The 19,145-nt window shown below is 47.6% G+C and overlaps 2 protein-coding genes across 3 annotated transcripts in view; both read left to right on the top strand.

Moving 5' to 3' along the window:
• LOC115118984 (uncharacterized) overlaps positions 1 to 959 on the top strand; it is a 1,497-nt gene extending 538 nt beyond the window's left edge. Inside the window, exon 2 of the mRNA XM_065024038.1 lies at positions 1 to 959. This exon is cut by the window's left edge and continues 106 nt beyond it. Coding sequence (XP_064880110.1) covers positions 1 to 877 — 877 coding nt within the window. The 3' untranslated portion in view covers positions 878 to 959.
• Positions 1 to 19,145, top strand: part of LOC135573630 (C-terminal-binding protein 2-like) — a 106,701-nt gene that overhangs the window by 19,990 nt on the left and 67,566 nt on the right. Inside the window, exon 1 of one of the 2 annotated variants that reach the window (XM_065022911.1) lies at positions 9,287 to 9,389. The exons of the other annotated variant lie outside the window; for it this stretch is intronic. Coding sequence (XP_064878983.1) covers positions 9,350 to 9,389 — 40 coding nt within the window. The 5' untranslated portion in view covers positions 9,287 to 9,349. Of the gene's footprint in view, positions 1 to 9,286; positions 9,390 to 19,145 lie in introns of those variants that run through there. 2 annotated transcript variants of the gene reach the window in all.

Below are 19,145 nucleotides of genomic sequence, written 5' to 3' on the forward strand. Positions count from 1 at the left end.
GGCTCCATCTCCTGCCTGCTACGGGGTCCAGCCCCCGCTTCCTGTTTACGCTGCGGCCCAGCCTCAGCCTCTCCCCTCTCGCTCCGCTTATCACCCTCCCCTCTACAGTGCCATCTACAGCCTCCCGTTGGACCCCCGGGTTGGTGTTGGACAGACTCCCGCCACCACCAGTCTCATGGTGGACCCTGCTTCCCAGCAGCACGGACACATGGACGGTTCCCTCCAACGCTACGGTTCTGTGGCATCCCAGAGGCTTCCCTACGACCCGGGATACGACCCCGGCTCTGCCATGGTCCAACAACACCCTAGTGCGGCGATGAATATGGATCCCAAGAGGATGGTGGACCCAGGGTTCCTGGCGTTCCTCAGAGCCGAGGGTCTGGCGGACAGCACCATCAGCTTACTACTCCAGCAGGGCTTTGACTCCACCTCTATGCTGGGGGTCATGGAGGATCATGACGTCCGTTCTATAGCCACTAATCTGGGCCAGGCCCGAGCGCTGTCCAGCGTGGTGCTCCACTGTAAGCAGCAGCCTGGCGAGTCGGCCTTAGCCGCTCAGCAGCGCATTAGAGGCCGCGCCAACAGCTTCGGACACACCAACAACCTCTACATGCAAGGGATGCAGAACATGACCCAGGGGATGAGCAGCATGGCCATGGACCCCCACACGATGCATCAGCAGCCCCCCACCTCCGTCCAGACCTTCAGCCCCAGGATGGGAGAGTTCCTGGGCAGGAGACCCAACAGCGCCCCATCTCAACACCTCCTGGAGACCACCACGTACGGAGCACCCCGAGGGACATTCCCCGTCAGCTCCGGGGGATACGCGTCGCCCAGGCAAGACCGCTATCCATGTACAACGCCCACACCGGCATAGCCATGTCCGCCCTGCAGCACCAGCAGCCTACTGCCCCCAACACCCCCGGAGGAACGGCCCCCAAAACCTTCTCTGGTTCTTACTCCCCCATGGAGCTCATGAAGAGAGCCCCCAACATGCCCCCCATGTCACCTGGGGTGGTTCAGAGCCCCCTGCACAGCCCCCAGCTGCTGAGGAAGGGGGTGTCTGATGCAGGGGAGAGCGGTGTGGGAGCGTCGTCCACCTCCCACCAGATACAGACCCTGAACAACAACAGGACGGCAGGACGGAGAACGGGGCCACCTGTCATTGTTTCTACCATGACTGCCTCGTCTGATACAAGTAACCACACTCCTCCTCGCTGTCTCTCCTCTCCAACTCCTCTGACCTCGCTATTCCTCCTCTCCAACTCCTCTGACCTCACTATCCCTCCTCTCCTCTCCTCCCCAACTCCTCTCTTCCCCAACTCCTCTCCTCTCCTATCATCTCCAACTCCTCCCCTCTCCAACTCCTCTCACCTCCAACTCCTCCCCTCTCCAACTCCTCTCCTGTCTACTCCCAACTCCTGACTCCAACTCCTCTCCTACGAACTAACCACTCTCCTCCAACTCCTCTCTCTCCTCCCCAACTCCTCCCCTCCCAGCTATTCCTCTCCTCCAACTCCTCTCCTCCACTATCCAGCTCCTCTCCTCTCCTCCCCAACTCCTCTCTCTCCTCCCCAACTCCTCTCCTCTCCTATCAGCTCCCTCTCCTCTGACCTCGCTGTCTCTCCTCTCCAACTCCTCTCCCTCTCCTCTCCTCTGCTCTCCTCTGCTCTCCTCCCCAAGATCCTCTCCTCTCCTCCCCAACTCCTCCTCTCCCTCTCCTCTCCTCCCCAACTCCTCTCCTCTCCTCCCAGCTCCTCTCCTCTCCTCTCCTCTGCTCTCCCCCCAGATCCTCTCCTCTCCTCTCCTTTCCTCCCTGACATGATAATCAGCTTTACCTAACAGGTCTGTCTTTAAATGGTGACTCCTATTTATACAACCAGCAGCAACGGCTGTAGATCCATGTCCTTATAGCTCCTGTCTGTCTGGGATCCCTGTTCCTCAACCAGCATCCCCCCAGCTGTAGATCCTCTCCTAGAGCTCCTGTCTGTCTGGGATCCCTGACATGATAAGCAGCCCTACAGCTGTAGATCCATGTCTGCTCCTTTTCTGGGATCCCTATTCAGATACAACCAGCAGCCCTACAGCTGTAGATCCATGTCCTTAGAGCTCCTGTCTGTCTGGGATCCCTGTTCAGATACAACCAGCAGCCCTACAGCTGTAGATCCATGTCCTTAGAGCTCCTGTCTGTCTGGGATCCCTGTTCAGATACAACCAGCAGCCCTACAGCTGTAGATCCATGTCCTTAGAGCTCCTGTCTGTCTGGGATCCCTGTTCAGATACAACCAGCAGCCCTACAGTGAGGGAAAAAAGTATTTGATCCCCTGCTGATTCTCTGTACGTTTGCCCACTGACAAAGAAATGATCAGTCTATAATTTTAATGGTATGTTTATTTGAACAGTGAGAGACAGAATAACAACAACAAAAAAACGCATGTCAAAAATGTTATAAATTGATTTGCATTTTAATGAGGGAAATAAGTATTTGACCACTTCTCAATCAGAAAGGTTTCTGGCTCCCAGGTGTCTTTTATACAGGTAATGAGCTGAGATTAGGAGCACACTCTTAAAGGCAGTGCTCCTGATCTCACCTTGTTACCTGTATAAAAAACACCTGTCCACAGAAGCAATCAATCAGTCAGATTCCAAACTCTCCACCATGGCCAAGACCAAGGAGCTCTCCAAGGATGTCAGGGACAAGATTGTAGACCGACACAGGGCTGGAATGGGCTATAAGACCATCGTCAAGCAGCTTGGTGAGAAGGTGACAACAGTTGGCGCGATTATTTCGTAAATGGAAGAAACCCAAAAGAACTGTCAATCTCCCTCGGCCTGGGGCTCCATGCAAGATCTCACCTCGTGGAGTTGCAATGATCATGAGAACGGTGAGGAATCAGCCCAGAACTACACGGGAGGATCTTGTCAATGATCTCAAGGCAGCTTGGACCATAGTCACCAAGAAAACAATTGGTAACACACTACGCCGTGAAGGACTGAAATACTGCAGCGCCCACAAGGTCCCCCTGCTCAAGAAAGCACATATACATGCCCGTCTGAAGTTTGCCAATGAACATCTGAATGATTCAGAGGACAACTGGGTGAAAGTGTTGTGGTCAGATGAGACCAAAATGGAGCTCTTTGGCATCAACTCAAATCGCTGTGTTTGGAGGAGGAGGAATGCTGCCTATGACCCCAAGAACACCATCCCCACCGTCAAACGTGGAGGTGGAAACATTGTGCTTTGGGGGTGTTTTTCTGCCAAGGGGACAGGACAACTTCACCGGACGATGGACGGGACCATGTACCATCAAATCTTGGGCACATTAAGGTCCTGGCCTAGCCAGTCTCCAGACCTTAATCCCATAGAACATCTGTGGAGGGAGCTGAAGGTTCGAGTTGCCAAACGTCAGCCTCAAAACCTCAATGACTTGGAGAAGATCTGCAAAGAGGAGTGGGACAAAATCCCTCCTGAGATGTGTGCAAACCTGGTGGCCAACTACAAGAAACGTCTGACCTCTGTGATTGCCAACAAGGGTTTTGCCACCAAGTACTAAGTCATGTTTTGCAGAGGGGGTCAAATACTTATTTCCCTCATTAAAATGCAAAACAATTTATAACATTTTTGACATGCATTTTTCTGGACTTTTTCGTATTCAGTCTCTCACTGTTCAAATAAACATACCATTAAAATGATAGACTGATCATTTCTTTGTCAGTGGGCAAATGTACAGAGAATCAGCAGGGGATCAAATACTTTTTTCCCTCACCGAAACCCTAATTTACACCCTATCCACGGTGGAGGTTTGAGTTTGAAATTCAACTCAAGTTGTTTGAGTTTTGTAGTGACGCGTTGTGTTGCTCGTTTGTTTCTGCGAACTTGGATTGGATAGGTGATGTCATATCTGAAGTCAGTGTGTCAGTTGGATAGGTGATGTCATATCTGAAGTCAGTGTGTGTGTCAGTTGGATAGGTGATGTCATATCTGAAGTCAGTGTGTGTGTCAGTTGGATAGGTGATGTCATATCTGAAGTCAGTGTGTCAGTTGGATAGGTGATGTCATATCTGAAGTCAGTGTGTGTCAGTTGGATAGGTGATGTCATATCTGAAGTCAGTGTGTGTCAGTTGGGATAGGTGATGTCATATCTGAAGTCAGTGTGTGTCAGTTGGGATAGGTGATGTCATATCTGAAGTCAGTGTGTCAGTTGGATAGGTGATGTCATATCTGAAGTCAGTGTGTGTGTCAGTTGGATAGGTGATGTCATATCTGAAGTCAGTGTGTGTGTCAGTTGGATAGGTGATGTCATATCTGAAGTCAGTGTGTCAGTTGGATAGGTGATGTCATATCTGAAGTCAGTGTGTGTCAGTTGGATAGGTGATGTCATATCTGAAGTCAGTGTGTCAGTTGGATAGGTGATGTCATATCTGAAGTCAGTGTGTGTCAGTTGGATAGGTGATGTCATATCTGAAGTCAGTGTGTGTCAGTTGGATAGGTGATGTCATATCTGAAGTCAGTGTGTGTCAGTTGGAATAGGTGATGTCATATCTGAAGTCAGTGTGTGTCAGTTGGAATAGGTGATGTCATATCTGAAGTCAGTGTGTGTCAGTTGGAATAGGTGATGTCATATCTGAAGTCAGTGAGTGTCAGTTGGAATAGGTGATGTCATATCTGAAGTCAGTGTGTGTCAGTTGGAATAGGTGATGTCATATCTGAAGTCAGTGAGTGTCAGTTGGAATAGGTGATGTCATATCTGAAGTCAGTGAGTGTCAGTTGGAATAGGTGATGTCATATCTGAAGTCAGTGTGTGTGTCAGTTGGATAGGTGATGTCATATCTGAAGTCAGTGTGTGTCAGTTGGAATAGGTGATGTCATATCTGAAGTCAGTGTGTCAGTTGGATAGGTGATGTCATATCTGAAGTCAGTGTGTCAGTTGGATAGGTGATGTCATATCTGAAGTCAGTGTGTGTCAGTTGGATAGGTGATGTCATATCTGAAGTTAGTGAGTCAGTTGGATAGATGATGTCATATCTGAAGTCAGTGAGTGTCAGTTGGATAGGTGATGTCATATCTGAAGTCAGTGAGTGTCAGTTGGATAGGTGATGTCATATCTGAAGTCAGTGTGTCAGTTGGATAGGTGATGTCATATCTGAAGTCAGTGAGTGTCAGTTGGAATAGGTGATGTCATATCTGAAGTCAGTGAGTGTCAGTTGGAATAGGTGATGTCATATCTGAAGTCAGTGTGTCAGTTGGATAGGTGATGTCATATCTGAAGTCAGTGAGTCAGTTGGGATAGGTGATGTCATATCTGAAGTCAGTGTGTGTCAGTTGGATAGGTGATGTCATATCTGAAGTCAGTGTGTGTCAGTTGGAATAGGTGATGTCATATCTGAAGTCAGTGTGTGTCAGTTGGAATAGGTGATGTCATATCTGAAGTCAGTGTGTGTCAGTTGGAATAGGTGATGTCATATCTGAAGTCAGTGAGTGTCAGTTGGGATAGGTGATGTCATATCTGAAGTCAGTGTGTCAGTTGGGATAGGTGATGTCATATCTGAAGTCAGTGTGTCAGTTGGATAGGCGATGTCATATCTGTTTGACAGAGTCTCTGTCTCCTCTCATCAGGAGATAGTGTGTTTGACAGAGTCTCTGTCTCCTCTCATCAGGAGATAGTGTGTTTGACAGAGTCTCTGTCTCCTCTCATCAGGAGATAGTGTGTTTGACAGAGTCTCTGTCTCCTCTCATCAGGAGATAGTGTGTTTGACAGTCTCTGTCTCCTCTCATCAGGAGATAGTGTGTTTGACAGAGTCTCTGTCTCCTCTCATCAGGAGATAGTGTGTTTGACAGTTTCTGTCTCCTCTCATCAGGAGATAGTGTGTTTGACAGAGTCTCTGTCTCCTCTCATCAGGAGATAGTGTGTTTGACAGAGTCTCTGTCTCCTCTCATCAGGAGATAGTGTGTTTGACAGTCTCTGTCTCCTCTCATCAGGAGATAGTGTGTTTGACAGAGTCTCTGTCTCCTCTCATCAGGAGATAGTGTGTTTGACAGTTTCTGTCTCCTCTCATCAGGAGATAGTGTGTTTGACAGAGTTTCTGTCTCCTCTCATCAGGAGATAGTGTGTTTGACAGTCTCTGTCTCCTCTCATCAGGAGATAGTGTGTTTGACAGTTTCTTAGTGTCCACACACCTGTTACCGGAATTGGATGTGTGGGTGTCACATGGAGTCATTTGTAATCTCTAGCTAGCTTCTGTTTTTAGACAGCCTAGATACACACACACACACACACACACACACACACACACACACACACACACACACACACACACACACACACACACACACACACACACACACACACACACACACACACACACACAGGGTTAATTCCGCATGGTTACAGGGTTAATTCCGCGTGGTTACAGGGTTAATTCCGCGTGGTTACAGGGTTAATTCCGCGTGGTTACAGGGTTAATTCCGCGTGGTTACAGGGTTAATTCCGCATGGTTACAGGGTTAATTCCGCATGGTTACAGGGTTAATTCCGCATGGTTACAGGGTTAATTCCGCATGGTTACAGGGTTAATTCCGCATGGTTACAACAAATCAGAATGTTTAGCTTAAAATGTTGATAAACTTTTTGGATATTTCTTCGACCTATGTATGCTAAATAGGCTCTACACCGGTTGTAAAGTGGATTCATGTGCTTCCTTTTAAATAGTTATTTGGCCACTTTAGTTGTGAAAGTGGCCAAATATCGAAACATTTTTGGCTAGGCTACAGCTAGGCTACAGCTAGGCTAGGCTAGGCTACAGCTAGGCTACAGCTAGGCTAGGCTAGGCTACAGCTAGGCTACAGCTAGGCTAGGCTACAGCTAGGCTAGGCTACATGAGGTGTGCGACTATGATTTGAAAAAGTCACACTGCACACGGCTGTGTGTCACAAGTGACAGGTTAATAATGTCACCCATCAGACTATTCTTGATTTGATCTTGTCTTTACATGTACTAAATAATACATGTGTGGAATTAGTTTTGATTTAGAATGGACCATTATCATGCACCTGTCTTGGAACGGGGGGGAAATACATGTTATTTATGCACTTAAATGAATGGGGGACGCTTTTCCCTGTGGTTAATTTTCATACCAGCCAGGTAGGCTATACTCCTGTTCTAAAGATAAGCAATGTGTTTAATATTAGGAATGTTGCGAAACAAATATAGTAGGCCTAGCCTATAGAAAGCCGAGCCTCCTCTTTTTAGTAGAGGCCATCAAACCTGTTTTTTCACACATTTACATAGCTTATAGAAATGTTGCGCAACATGACCTCATGGGCTCTCATTAAGTGTTTGTTTTGATTTTCCACAACATTTTGCATTGATGTCAGAGTGATTAGAGGGACAATAGAGTGCTGAGTACCAGGCAGTTAGCGAGTTTGGTAGGCTACTAATGACCATCAGCAGCATCAGAGCTTGGAGATGCTATTTTTTTTCATTTACATAGCTTATAGTTTCGGTGACTAAATGGTCTCGTGGAATCTGACTGCAGTCATGACTCGTGACCGCCGGTGTGACGGTAATATGGTCACCGTAACAGCCCTGCGCCTGGCACCTACTACCGTACCCTGTTCAAAGGCACTTAAATATTTTGTCTTCCCATTCACCCTCTGAATGGCACACATCTATACTGATTGAAGTGGATTTGTTGGAGAGAGAGACCTGTTGGAGATGGACCTGTGGAGAACTGTTGGAGAGAGACCTGTGGAGAGAGACCTGTTGGAGAGAGACCTGTGGAGAACTGTTGGAGAGAGACCTGTGGAGAACTGTTGGAGAGAGACCTGTGGAGAACTGTTGGAGAGAGACCTGTGGAGAACTGTTAGAGAGAGACCTGTGGAGAACTGTTGGAGAGAGACCTGTGGAGAACTGTTGGAGAGAGACCTGTGGAGAACTGTTGGAGAGAGACCTGTGGAGAACTGTTGGAGAGAGACCTGTGGAGAACTGTCTGGCCATTTGCATTGTTGTGTCCAGTACATGTTTTGGTTGAAGGAGACTGGGGAGCATTTTTTTGTGAAAATAACAAGGTGTTCATCACTCTCTCTCTCTCTCTCTCTCTCTCTCTCTCTCTCTCTCTCTCTCTCTCTTCTCTTTCTCTAACTTTCTCTCTCTCTCTCTCTCTCTCTCTCTCTCTCTCTCTCTCTCTCTCTTTCTCTCTCTCTCTCTCTCTCTCTCTCTCTCTCTCTCTCTTCTCTCTCTTTCTCTCTCTCTCTTTCTCTCTCTCTCTTTCTCTCTAACTCTATTTCTCTCTCTCTCTCTCCCTCTCTCTCTCTCTGTCTCTCTCTCTCTAACTCTCTCTCTCTTTCTCTCTTTCTCTAACTCTCTCTTTCCCTCTTTCTCTCTCTCTCTCTCTCTCTCTCTCTCTTTCTGAGCAGTTTAGAGGCTCAAGAGATTTCCTTTCTGAGCAAAGTAAACTTGTGAAGTACAGCCCTCTTAATAAATGTCTCTAGTGGGTTTATGTGTAAACATGCATATTGATGCATCGTATTTCTCTCCCTTCGTACTGTGAACCATTGTAGCGTATACTCTTGATATAGAAAATGTATTCTTATTTGTCTAGAATCTTGTTATTTTGTGTTTTATTTTTTTTGTCTATTTATTGTACAGTATTATGAAAAATATTGTTTGGTATTTGTTATTTGGATCCCGAGTGGCGCAGCGGTCTAAGGCACTGCATCTCAGTGCTAGAGGCGTCCCTACAGACACACTGGTTCAAATCCAGGCTGTATCACAACCGGCCGTGTTTGGGAATCCCATAGGGCGGTGCACAATTGACCCAGCGTCGCCTGGGTTTGGCCGTCATTCTAAATAAGAATTTGTTTTTAACTGACTTGCCTAGTGAAATAAAGGTTACATTTAATTTGAACAAATATTTATATATATATATATAAACCAGAAACCCAAAATCTAGAGCCCCAAAATAGTCCCCCCAAAACTTTTTTTTCTGCTAGATAATCTATTTTCTTTTAAAATTATATCATCTGTTGCCTAAAAATAATTAATTATACAAAATAATTCATTAAACAAAATAATTCATTAAACAAAATCATTTAGACACAAAATGGTTTCCTTATTTGTAACCTAGAAACTAGAAGAAGAAAAAACCGTTTCAAAATAGTGCCTTCAATTCTAGAAGAAGCGCGGTGGGAGGGCCCTGCCCTTAGCCCTGTCTCCTTCTGGCTGTCTGTTGGTTGGCTAAGGCTGTAAGTAGCCTTAATAATGGCATTAAATGGTTGTGCACTGGCTCGTTGGCCGCAGTTCCCTGTCTGCCCGATGTAGAGAGATCTACAGCCACAGTCGTCATTGGCCATGGAGTTGTCTGTCAACGCGGCAGTCCAGAACACAGCGGGTCGGTACAGTATACCGTATAGGGCTTAGATCACGTGAAATGAGAACATTAGCCTTTAGCTAAATGACGTGCCTGGGTGGCGCCGTGTGGTGTCATGTGTGTGGGGGGGGGGGGGGCCTGCCTGCGTAGGTGTCTGGTGGATTATCCTGCTGGGTGGGTTGGGGTGTTGGGTGTTACACGTGGCTGAAGATAATCCACACCACAGTATATCTTTAGATGTACTTTAAGGCTGGGGTTTAGTAAGGCTGGGGGGGGGCTCAGGGGGGAGGAGGGGTTGACTTTAATAAGGCTGGGGTTTAGTGGGGGGGCTCAGGGAGGAGGAGGGGTTGACTTTAATAAGGCTGGGGTTTAGTAAGGGGGGCTCAGGGAGGAGGAGGGGTTGACTTTAATAAGGCTGGGGTTTAGTACGAGGGGGGGCTCTGAGAGGAGGAGGGGTTGACTTTAATAAGGCTGGGGTTTAGTAAGGGGGGGCTCAGGGAGGAGGAGGGGTTGACTTTAATAAGGCTGGTGTTTAGGGGGGCTCTGAGAAGAGGAGGGGTTGACTTTAATAAGGCTGGGGTTTAGTACGAGGGGGGGCTCAGGGAGGAGGAGGGGTTGACTTTAATAAGGCTGGGGTTTAGTACGAGGGGGGCTCTGAGAGGAGGAGGGGTTGACTTTAATAAGGCTGGGGTTTAGTACGAGGGGGGGGCTCAGGGAGGAGGAGGGGTTGACTTTAATAAGGCTGGGGTTTAGTAAGAGGGGGGGCTCAGGGAGGAGGAGGGGTTGACTTTAATAAGGCTGGTGTTTAGGGGGGGGGCTCTGAGAAGAGGAGGAATGGAGGAAGGGTTAGGCCTTGGACCCAGGGCAGTGCTGCAAAGGCTCATGGGATATATCTCTGTTGAGGAGTTTATCTGTTAATCTGTGCGGCTTGTCGTAAAGGCTGTGTGTGTGTGTGTGTGTGTGTGTGTGTGTGTGTGTGTGTGTGTGTGTGTGTGTGTGTGTGTGTGTGTGTGTGTGTGTGTGTGTGTGTGTGTGTGTGTGCGCGTGTGTGTGTGTGCGCGTGTGTGTGTGTGCGTGTGTGTGTGTGTGCGTGTGCATTTAATTTGAACTTTCATGCCTGTGTTTTGAAGGACACCCATTGGGATGCATGCCTAATGTGTTCTCTCTCTCTCAATTTAAGGGCTTTAGTTAACATTGCCAAAGCAGGTGAAATAGATAATAAACAAAAGTGAAATAAACAATAAAAATGAACAGTAAACATTCACAGAAGTTCCAAAAGAATAAAGACATTTCAAATGTCATATTATGTCTATATACAGTGTTGTAACAGTATCCAAATATTTTTTTTAATCAAATAAAATAAGCATAAATATGGGTTGTATTTACAATGGTGTTTGTTCTTCACTAGTTGCCCTTTTCTTGTGGCAACAGGTCACAAATCTTGCTGCTGTGATTGGTCACTGTGGTATTTCACCCAGTAGATATGGGAGTTTACCATTATTTTTGGTCATACTGAGATTTACTGTCAGGGCCCAGGTCTGTCAGGGCCCAGGTCTGTCAGGGCCCAGGTCTGTCAGGGCCCAGGTCTGTCAGGGTCCAGGTCTGTCAGGGCCCAGGTCTGTCAGGGCCCAGGTCTGTCAGGGCCCAGGTCTGGCAGAATCTGTGCAGAAGTTCTAGGTGCTGCTGTAGGCCCTCCTTGGTTGGTGACAGAAGCACCAGATCATCAGCAAACAGTAGACATTTCACTTCAGATTCTAGATGTCCTTGGTTTAAGTGTTATGCTCAGGTGTCTATCGCTGACATTGGTTCAAATGTGCGTTCTTGCATGTTTTATTTTTGTGGATATAGTCGCGACCGGAAAAGTAAAGCAGAGCAGGGGAGGGGAGGGGAGGGGGGGGAGGGAGGGAGGGAGGGGGGGGGGATGGAGGAGGGGAGGGAGAGGGAGGGGAGGGTGTGTGACAGGTTTAGAGAGGGTGTGACACGGGAGGGGAGGGAGGGAGGGGGAGCGGTGGAGAGAGGAGGGGGGGAGGGGGAGGGGAGGAGAGAGGGAGGGAGGAGGGAGGGGAGGAGAGATGAGGGGAGGGAGGGAGGGAGGAGGGAGGGAGGGAGGGAGGGAGGAGGATGAGTTCAGGGGGAGGAGGGAGGGAGGGAGGGAGGGAGGAGAGATGAGGGGAGGGGAGGATGGAGGAGGGGAGGAGAGAGGGAGGGAAGGAGGAAGTTCAGTGAGGAGAGGAGGGATATGGGAGAAGAGGGGGAGGAACACTTCTTAACTGTGCCTTAGACTCTCCCTCCCCGAGAGACCTCACATCTGGAGCGCACCTGGTAGCCCACCTGGTACCCTCAGCTGGCCCTCCTAGATAGACTGTTACTGTGGGGATGACTAGCTAGGTCAATAGATAGAACTATGGGGATGACTAGCTAGGTCAATAGATAGACTGTTACTATGGGGATGACTAGATGGTCAATAGATAGACTGTTACTATGGGGATGACTAGCTAGGTCAGTAGATAGACTGTTACCATGGGGATGACTAGCTGGTCAACAGACTGTTAGTGGGGATGACTAGCTAGGTCAATAGAAGATGTTACTGGGGATGTAGCAGTTAGTAGAACACTGTTACTATGGGGATGACTAGCTAGGTCAGTTAGTAGACTGTTACTATGGGATGACTAGCTAGGTTAGTAGAACACTGTTACTCTGGGGATGACTAGCTAGGTCAAGTAGAACACTGTTACTATGGGGATGAGTAGCAGGTCAGTAGAAGACTGTTACTATGGGATGACTAGTTCTAGGTCAATAGTAGACTGTTACTATGGATGACTCTAGGTTCAGTTAGTGAACATGGTGATGACTAGCTAGTTCAATAGATAGACTGTTACTGTGGGGATGACTAGCTGGTCAATCTGTTAGTTCATGACTAGCTAGGTCAATAGATAGACTGTTACATGGGGATGACTGCTAGGTCAATAGATAGACTGTTACTATGGGGATGACTGCTAGGTCAGTTAGCAGTTATATGGTGATGACTAGCTAGGTCAATAGATACACTGTTACTATGGTTCAGTTAGCTAGGTCAATGGTCCTCTGTTACTATGGGGATGACTAGCTGGTCAGACTGTTACAGGGATGACTAGCTGGTCCTCTTAGATTCACTGTTAGTATGGGGATGACTAGCTAGGTCAATAGATAGAACATGGTCCTCTGCTAGGTCAATAGATAGACTGTTACTATAGGGATGACTAGCTAGGTCAATAGTAGACTGTACATGGTCCTCTGGGGTAGTTCAGTTAGTAGAACATGGTCCTCTAGGTTCAGAGTTAGTAGGGAACATGGTCCTCTGATAGACTGTTCAGTGGGGATAGAACTAGTCCTCTGTAGTTCAGTTAGTAGACTGTTACTATGGTCCTCTGTAGTTCAGTTAGTAGAACTATGGGGATCTGTAGGTCAAGTTAGTAGAACATGGTCCTCTGTAGTTCAGTTAGTAGAACATGGTCCTCTGTAGGTCAGTTAGTAGAACATGGTCCTCTGTAGGTCAGTTAGTAGAACATGGGATGACTAGCTAGTTCAGTAGATAGACTGTCCTCTTACATGGTCCTCTGTAGTCAATAGTAGAACAGGGTCCTAGCTAGTTAGTAGAACACTGTTCCTCTGTAGTTCAGTTAGTAGACTGTTACTATGGGGATGACTAGCTGGGTCAATAGTTAGTAGAACATGGTCCTCTGTAGGTCAGTTAGACTGTTACTATGGTCCTGACTAGCTAGTTCAGTTAGTAGAACATGGTCCTCTGTAGTTCAGTTAGTAGGTCATGGTCCTCTGTTACTATAGGGATGACTAGCAGGTTAGTAGACTGAACATGGTCCTCTGTAGTTCAGTTAGTAGAACATGGGGATGACTAGTAGTTCAATAGAACACGGTCCTGGGGATGTAGTTCAGTTAGTAGAACATGGTCCTCTGGGGATGACTAGTTAGATAGACTGTTACATGGTCCTCTGTAGTTCAGTTAGATAGACTGTTCCTCTGGGGATCAGTTAGTAGGTCAATAGATAGACTGTTACTATGGGGGATGTCCTCTGTAGTTATAGTAGAACATGGTCCTCTGATGACTAGTTCAAGTAGTAGATAGACTGAACATGGGGTCCTAGCTGTTCAGTTAGTAGAACACTGGTCCTATGGTGATGACTAGTTAGGTAGAACATGGTCCTCTGTAGTTGAGTAGAACACGGTCAATCTAGTGTTAGTGGGGATGACTAGCAGGTCAATAGTAGAACACTATGGGGATCCTCTGTCAGTTAGTAGAACATGGTCCTCTGTAGGTCAATAGTAGAACATGGTCCTCTGTAGTTCAAGTACATAGTAGAACATGGTCCTCTGTAACAGACTGTTAGAACACGGTCCTCTAGGTCAGTTAGTAGAACACTGTTCCTCTGAAGTTGAGTTAGTAGAACATGGTCCACTGTTACTAGTGGGGGATGACTAGCTAGGTCAGTTAGATAGACTGTTCCTCTGTAGATCAGTTAGTAGAACATGGTCCTGTTACTATGGGGATGACTAGCTGGGTCAATAGTAGACTGTTACATGGTCCTCTGTAGTTCAGTAGATAGACTGGTCCTGGGGATGACTAGTTAGTCAACATACTGTTACTGTGGGGATGACTAGCTAGGTCAATAGATAGACTGTTACTATAGGGATGACTAGCTAGGTCAGAACATGTTACTATGGGATTCAGTTAGTAGAACATGGTCCTCTGTAGGGGATGAGTCAGGTTAGTAGAGTTACATGGTCCTCTGTAGTTCAATAGTAGAACTGGGTCCTCTGACTAGTTCAGTCAGTAGAACACGGTCCTCTGTAGTTCAGTGAGTAGAACACGGTCCTCAATGATAGTTCTGTTAGTAGAACATGGTCCTCTGTCAATAGATTCTGTTAGTAGAACATGGTCCTCTGTAGGTCAGTTAGTAGAACATGGTCCTCTGGAGTTAGCTAGTTATAGAACATGGTTCTGGGGATGCTCAGTTAGTAGAACATGGTAGACTGTTCTGTAGGGAGGTCACTGTTAGTATGGGGAACATGGTCCTCAGATAGTTCAGTTAGTAGGGGATGGTCCTCTGTAGTTCAGTTAGTAGAACATGGTCCTCTGTAGTTCAGTTAGTAGAACATGGTCCTCTGGGGATGAGATCAGGTTAGTAGAACATAGGGTCCTAGGTCAATAGATAGACTGTTCAGTTAGTAGAACATGGTCCTCTGTAGTTCAGTTAGTAGACTGTTACTATGGGATCCTCTGTAGGTCAGTTAGTAGAACATGGTCCTCTGGGGATGACAGTTCAGTAGAACACTGGTCCTCTGGATGACTAGTAGGTAGAACACGGTCCTCTGTTACTCAGGGAGTAGAACACGGTCCTCTGTAGTTCAGTTAGTAGAACACGGTCCTCTGTAGTTCAGTGAACATAGATAGACTGGTCCTCTGGGGATGACTAGCTAGGTCAACAGATAGTAGTTAACACGGTCCTCTGCTAGTTCAGTTAGTAGAACATGGGGTGACTAGCTGGGTCAGTTAGTAGACTGTTACATGGGGATTAGTAGAACATGGTCCTCTGTAGTTCAGTTAGTAGAACATGGTCCTCTGTAGTTCAGTTAGTAGAACATGGTCCTCTGTAGTTCAGTTAGTAGAACATGGTCCTCAGTTCAGTTACTATAACATGGTCCTCTGTAGTTCAATAGTAGAACATGGTCCTCTGCTAGTTCAGTTAGTAGACTGTTACTATGGTCCTCTGTAGGTCAGTTAGTAGAACATGGTCCTCTAGCTAGGTCAATAGATAGACTGTTACTATAGGGATGACTAGTAGAACATGGTCCTCTGTTCCAGCGCCACAGTAAATATCTGTTAGTAGAAACACGGTCCTCATTTCCGTGCCTGATGCAGGAGTGAGGGATGGAGTTAGTAGAACACGGTCCTCTGTAGTTCAGTTAGTTGAACAGGGTTGTTATCTGGCTTCCTTCCTTCCTCTTTCCTTCAGTTAGTAGAACATGGTCCTCTGTAGTTCAGTCCCTCTTCCCTCCCTCTCTAGAACATGGTCCTCTGTAGTTCAGTTAGTAGAACATGGTCCTCTGTAGGTCATTTAGTAGAGCATGGTCCTCTGTAGTTCAGTTAGTAGACCGTGGTCCTCTGTAGTTCAGTTAGTAGACCATGGTCCTCTCTAGTTCAGTTAGTAGAACAAAACAGTGACTACTGGGGTCTTCAGTTAGTAGAACATCTCTGCTGTGACCAGGGCCTCAGAGTTGGAGAATGAACATGGTCCTCTGTAGTTCAGTTAGTAGAACATGGTCCTCTGTAGTTCAGTTAGTAGAACATGGTCCTCTGTAGTTCAGTTAGTAGAACATGGTCCTCTGTAGTTAGTAGAACATGGTCCTCTGTAGGTCAGTTAGTAGAACATGGTCCTCTGTAGTTCAGTTAGTAGAACATGGTCCTCTGTAGGTCAGTTAGTAGAACATGGTCCTCTGTAGTTCAGTTAGTAGAACACGGTCCTCTGTAGTTCAGTTAGTAGAACACGGTCCTCTGTAGTTAGTAGAACATGGTCCTCTGTAGTCAGTTAGTAGAACACGGTCCTCTGTAGTTCAGTTAGTAGAACATGGTCCTCTGTTCAGTTAGTAGAACATGGTCCTCTGTAGTTCAGTTAGTAGAACACGGTCCTCTGTAGTTCAGTTAGTAGAACATGGTCCTCTAGTTCAGTTAGTAGAACACGGTCCTCTGTAGTTCAGTTAGTAGAACATGGTCCTCTGTAGTTCAGTTAGTAGAACATGGTCCTCTGTAGTTCAGTTAGTAGAACATGGTCCTCTGTAGTTCAGTTAGTAGAACATGGTCCTCTGTAGTTCAGTTAGTAGAACATGGTCCTCTGTAGTTCAGTTAGTAGAACATGGTCCTCTGTAGTTCAGTTAGTAGAACATGGTCCTCTGTCAGTTAGTAGAACATGGTCCTCTAGTTCAGTTAGTAGAACATGGTCCTCTGTAGTTCAGTTAGTAGAACATGGTCCTCTGTAGGTCATTTAGTAGAGCATGGTCCTCTGTAGTTCAGTTAGTAGAACGTGGTCCTCTGTAGTTCAGTTAGTAGAACATGGTCCTCTGTAGTTCAGTTAGTAGAACACGGTCCTCTGTAGTTCAGTTAGTAGAACATGGCCCCAGGGCCTCTGTAGTTCAGTTAGTAGAACATGGTCCTCTGTAGTTCAGTTAGTAGAACATGGTCCTCTGTAGTTCAGTTAGTAGAACATGGTCCTCTGTTCAGTTAGTAGAACATGGTCTTCTGTAGTTCAGTGAGTAGAACATGGTCCTCTGTAGGTCAGTTAGTAGAACATGGTCCTCTGTAGTTAGTAGAACATGGTCCTCTGTAGGTCAGTTAGTAGAACATGGTCCTCTGTAGTTCAGTTAGTAGAACACGGTCCTCTGTAGTTCAGTTAGTAGAACATGGTCCTCTGTAGTTCAGTTAGTAGAACATGGTCCTCTGTAGTTCAGTTAGTAGAACACGGTCCTCTGTAGTTCAGTTAGTAGAACATGGTCCTCTGTAGTTCAGTTAGTAGAACACGGTCCTCTGTAGTTCAGTTAGTAGAACATGGTCCTCTGTAGGTCAGTTAGTAGAACATGGTCCTCTGTAGGTCAGTTAGTAGAACATGGTCCTCTGTAGGTCAGTTAGTAGAACATGGTCCTATGTAGGTCAGTTAGTAGAACATGGTCCTCTGTAGGTCAGTTAGTAGAACATGGCTCCAGGTCACAGAGACACTAGTAGCTCCAATGCAATCATTTATTCATCAACGTTCAGCAGGAGGAGAACAGACTGAATGACAGAATGTTTGTAGCCTGGACTCTGATGCTCTGAATGACAGACTGTTTGTAGCCTGGACTCTGTTGCTCTGAATGACAGACTGTTTGTAGCCTGGATGCTCTGATGGAATGTCTGAAGCCAGTTGTTGTTCACAGAACCTCATGCCCTTTACATTAGATGACATTATCAACATGTATTGTGTATTCAGTCAGTTCAGGAAGTATAGAGAAAGGTGTTTGTCCTCTAGTAAAGAACCTGTTAAGGTCTGGGTAGAGGAGGAGAGGATGGGAGAGGAGGAGGAGAGAATGGGAGAGGAGGAGGGGAGGAGGAGGAGAGGATGGGAGAGGAGGAGGAGAGGAGGAGGGGAGGAGGAGGAGAGAATGGGAGAGGAGGAGGAGGAGGAGGAGAGCATGGGAGATGAGGAGGAGAGAATGGGAGGGAGGAGGAGAGGAGGAGGGGAGGAGGAGGAGAGGATGGGAGAGGAGGAGGAGAGAATGGGAGAGGAGGAGGAGAGGAAGGGGGGGAGGAGGAGAGGATGGGAGAGGAGGAGGAGGAGAGGAGAGGAGAGGAGAGAGAGAGGAGGAGGAGGAGGAGGAGGAGGAGGAGGAGGAGGAGAGGGGACTGGAGAGGTGGGGTGAAGAGAGGAGATGAGGGGAGAGGAGAGGAGGGTAGAGGAGGAGGAGATGAGGGGAGAGGAGAGGAGGGTAGAGGGAGAGGTGAGGAGGAGGGGATGGGGGAGAAGGTGAGGGGATGGGATGGGGGAGAGGAGGAGGAAGGGGAGAGGAGAGGAGGAAGGGAGAGGATGGGGGGAGGAGGGGAAGAGGAGAGGAGATGTATTAGACATATACTGTAAGTGAAACCACACCCTAGCCAGATGGTTCAGTAGCCATTAACTGGCACCTGTATTCTCAATGGACATACCTCCTAGCCTCACCTCTCCTCTCTCTGGTGAAACGGGATCCCCCACCGCTCCACGCCCTTGGCAACCAGGACTTCCTCGGCAACCGTCCCTCCCTCCTCCTGGAGTCGTATGTGTGTGTCTCCCTGTGCGTCTCCATGTGTTTGTATATAGCCTGACCTCTAACGCAGGTCATAGGTTGTAGGTGAACAGTCTCTGCTCTAAATCCCCACACACACACACACACACACACACACACACACACCACACACACACACGCACACACACACACACACACACACACACACACACACACACACACACACACACACACACACACACACACACACACACACACACACACACACACACACACACACTCAGTGTTAAATCCCTTTAAGTGCTTTACGAAGATAAAGAGGGCGTCACTGCTCAGCCTATGTTCTCTCAGTACTGTGGTCCTAATGGGACCCTATGTCCTGTATAGAGCACTACTTTGGACCAGGGCCCATGGGCCCAGTGTATAACGGGCTGACAGTATGACCAGGGCCCATGGGCCCAGTGTACAACGGGCTGACAGTATAACCAGGGCCCATGGGCCCAGCGTACAACGGGCTGACAGTATGACCAGGGCCCATGGGCCCAGCGTATAACGGGCTTACAGTATGACCAGGGCCCAGCGTATAACGGGCTTACAGTATGACCAGGGCCCATGGGCCCAGCGTACAACGGGCTGACAGTATGACCAGGGCCCATGGGCCCAGCGTACAATGGGCTGACAGTATGACCAGGGCCCATGGGCCCAGCGTACAACGGGCTGACAGTATGACCAGGGCCCATGGGCCCAGCGAACAACGGGCTTACAGTATGACCAGGGCCCATGGGCCCAGCGTACAACGGGCTGACAGTATAACCAGGGCCCATGGGCCCAGCGTACAACGGGCTTACAGTATAACCAGGGCCCATGGGCCCAGCGTACAAGGGGCTGACAGTATAACCAGGGCCCAGCGTACAACGGGCTGACAGTATGACCAGGGCCCATGGGCCCAGCATATTACGGGCTGACAGTATA

This window comes from Oncorhynchus nerka, linkage group LG10 (assembly GCF_034236695.1).
Source record: "Oncorhynchus nerka isolate Pitt River linkage group LG10, Oner_Uvic_2.0, whole genome shotgun sequence".
Taxonomy (NCBI): domain Eukaryota; kingdom Metazoa; phylum Chordata; class Actinopteri; order Salmoniformes; family Salmonidae; genus Oncorhynchus; species Oncorhynchus nerka.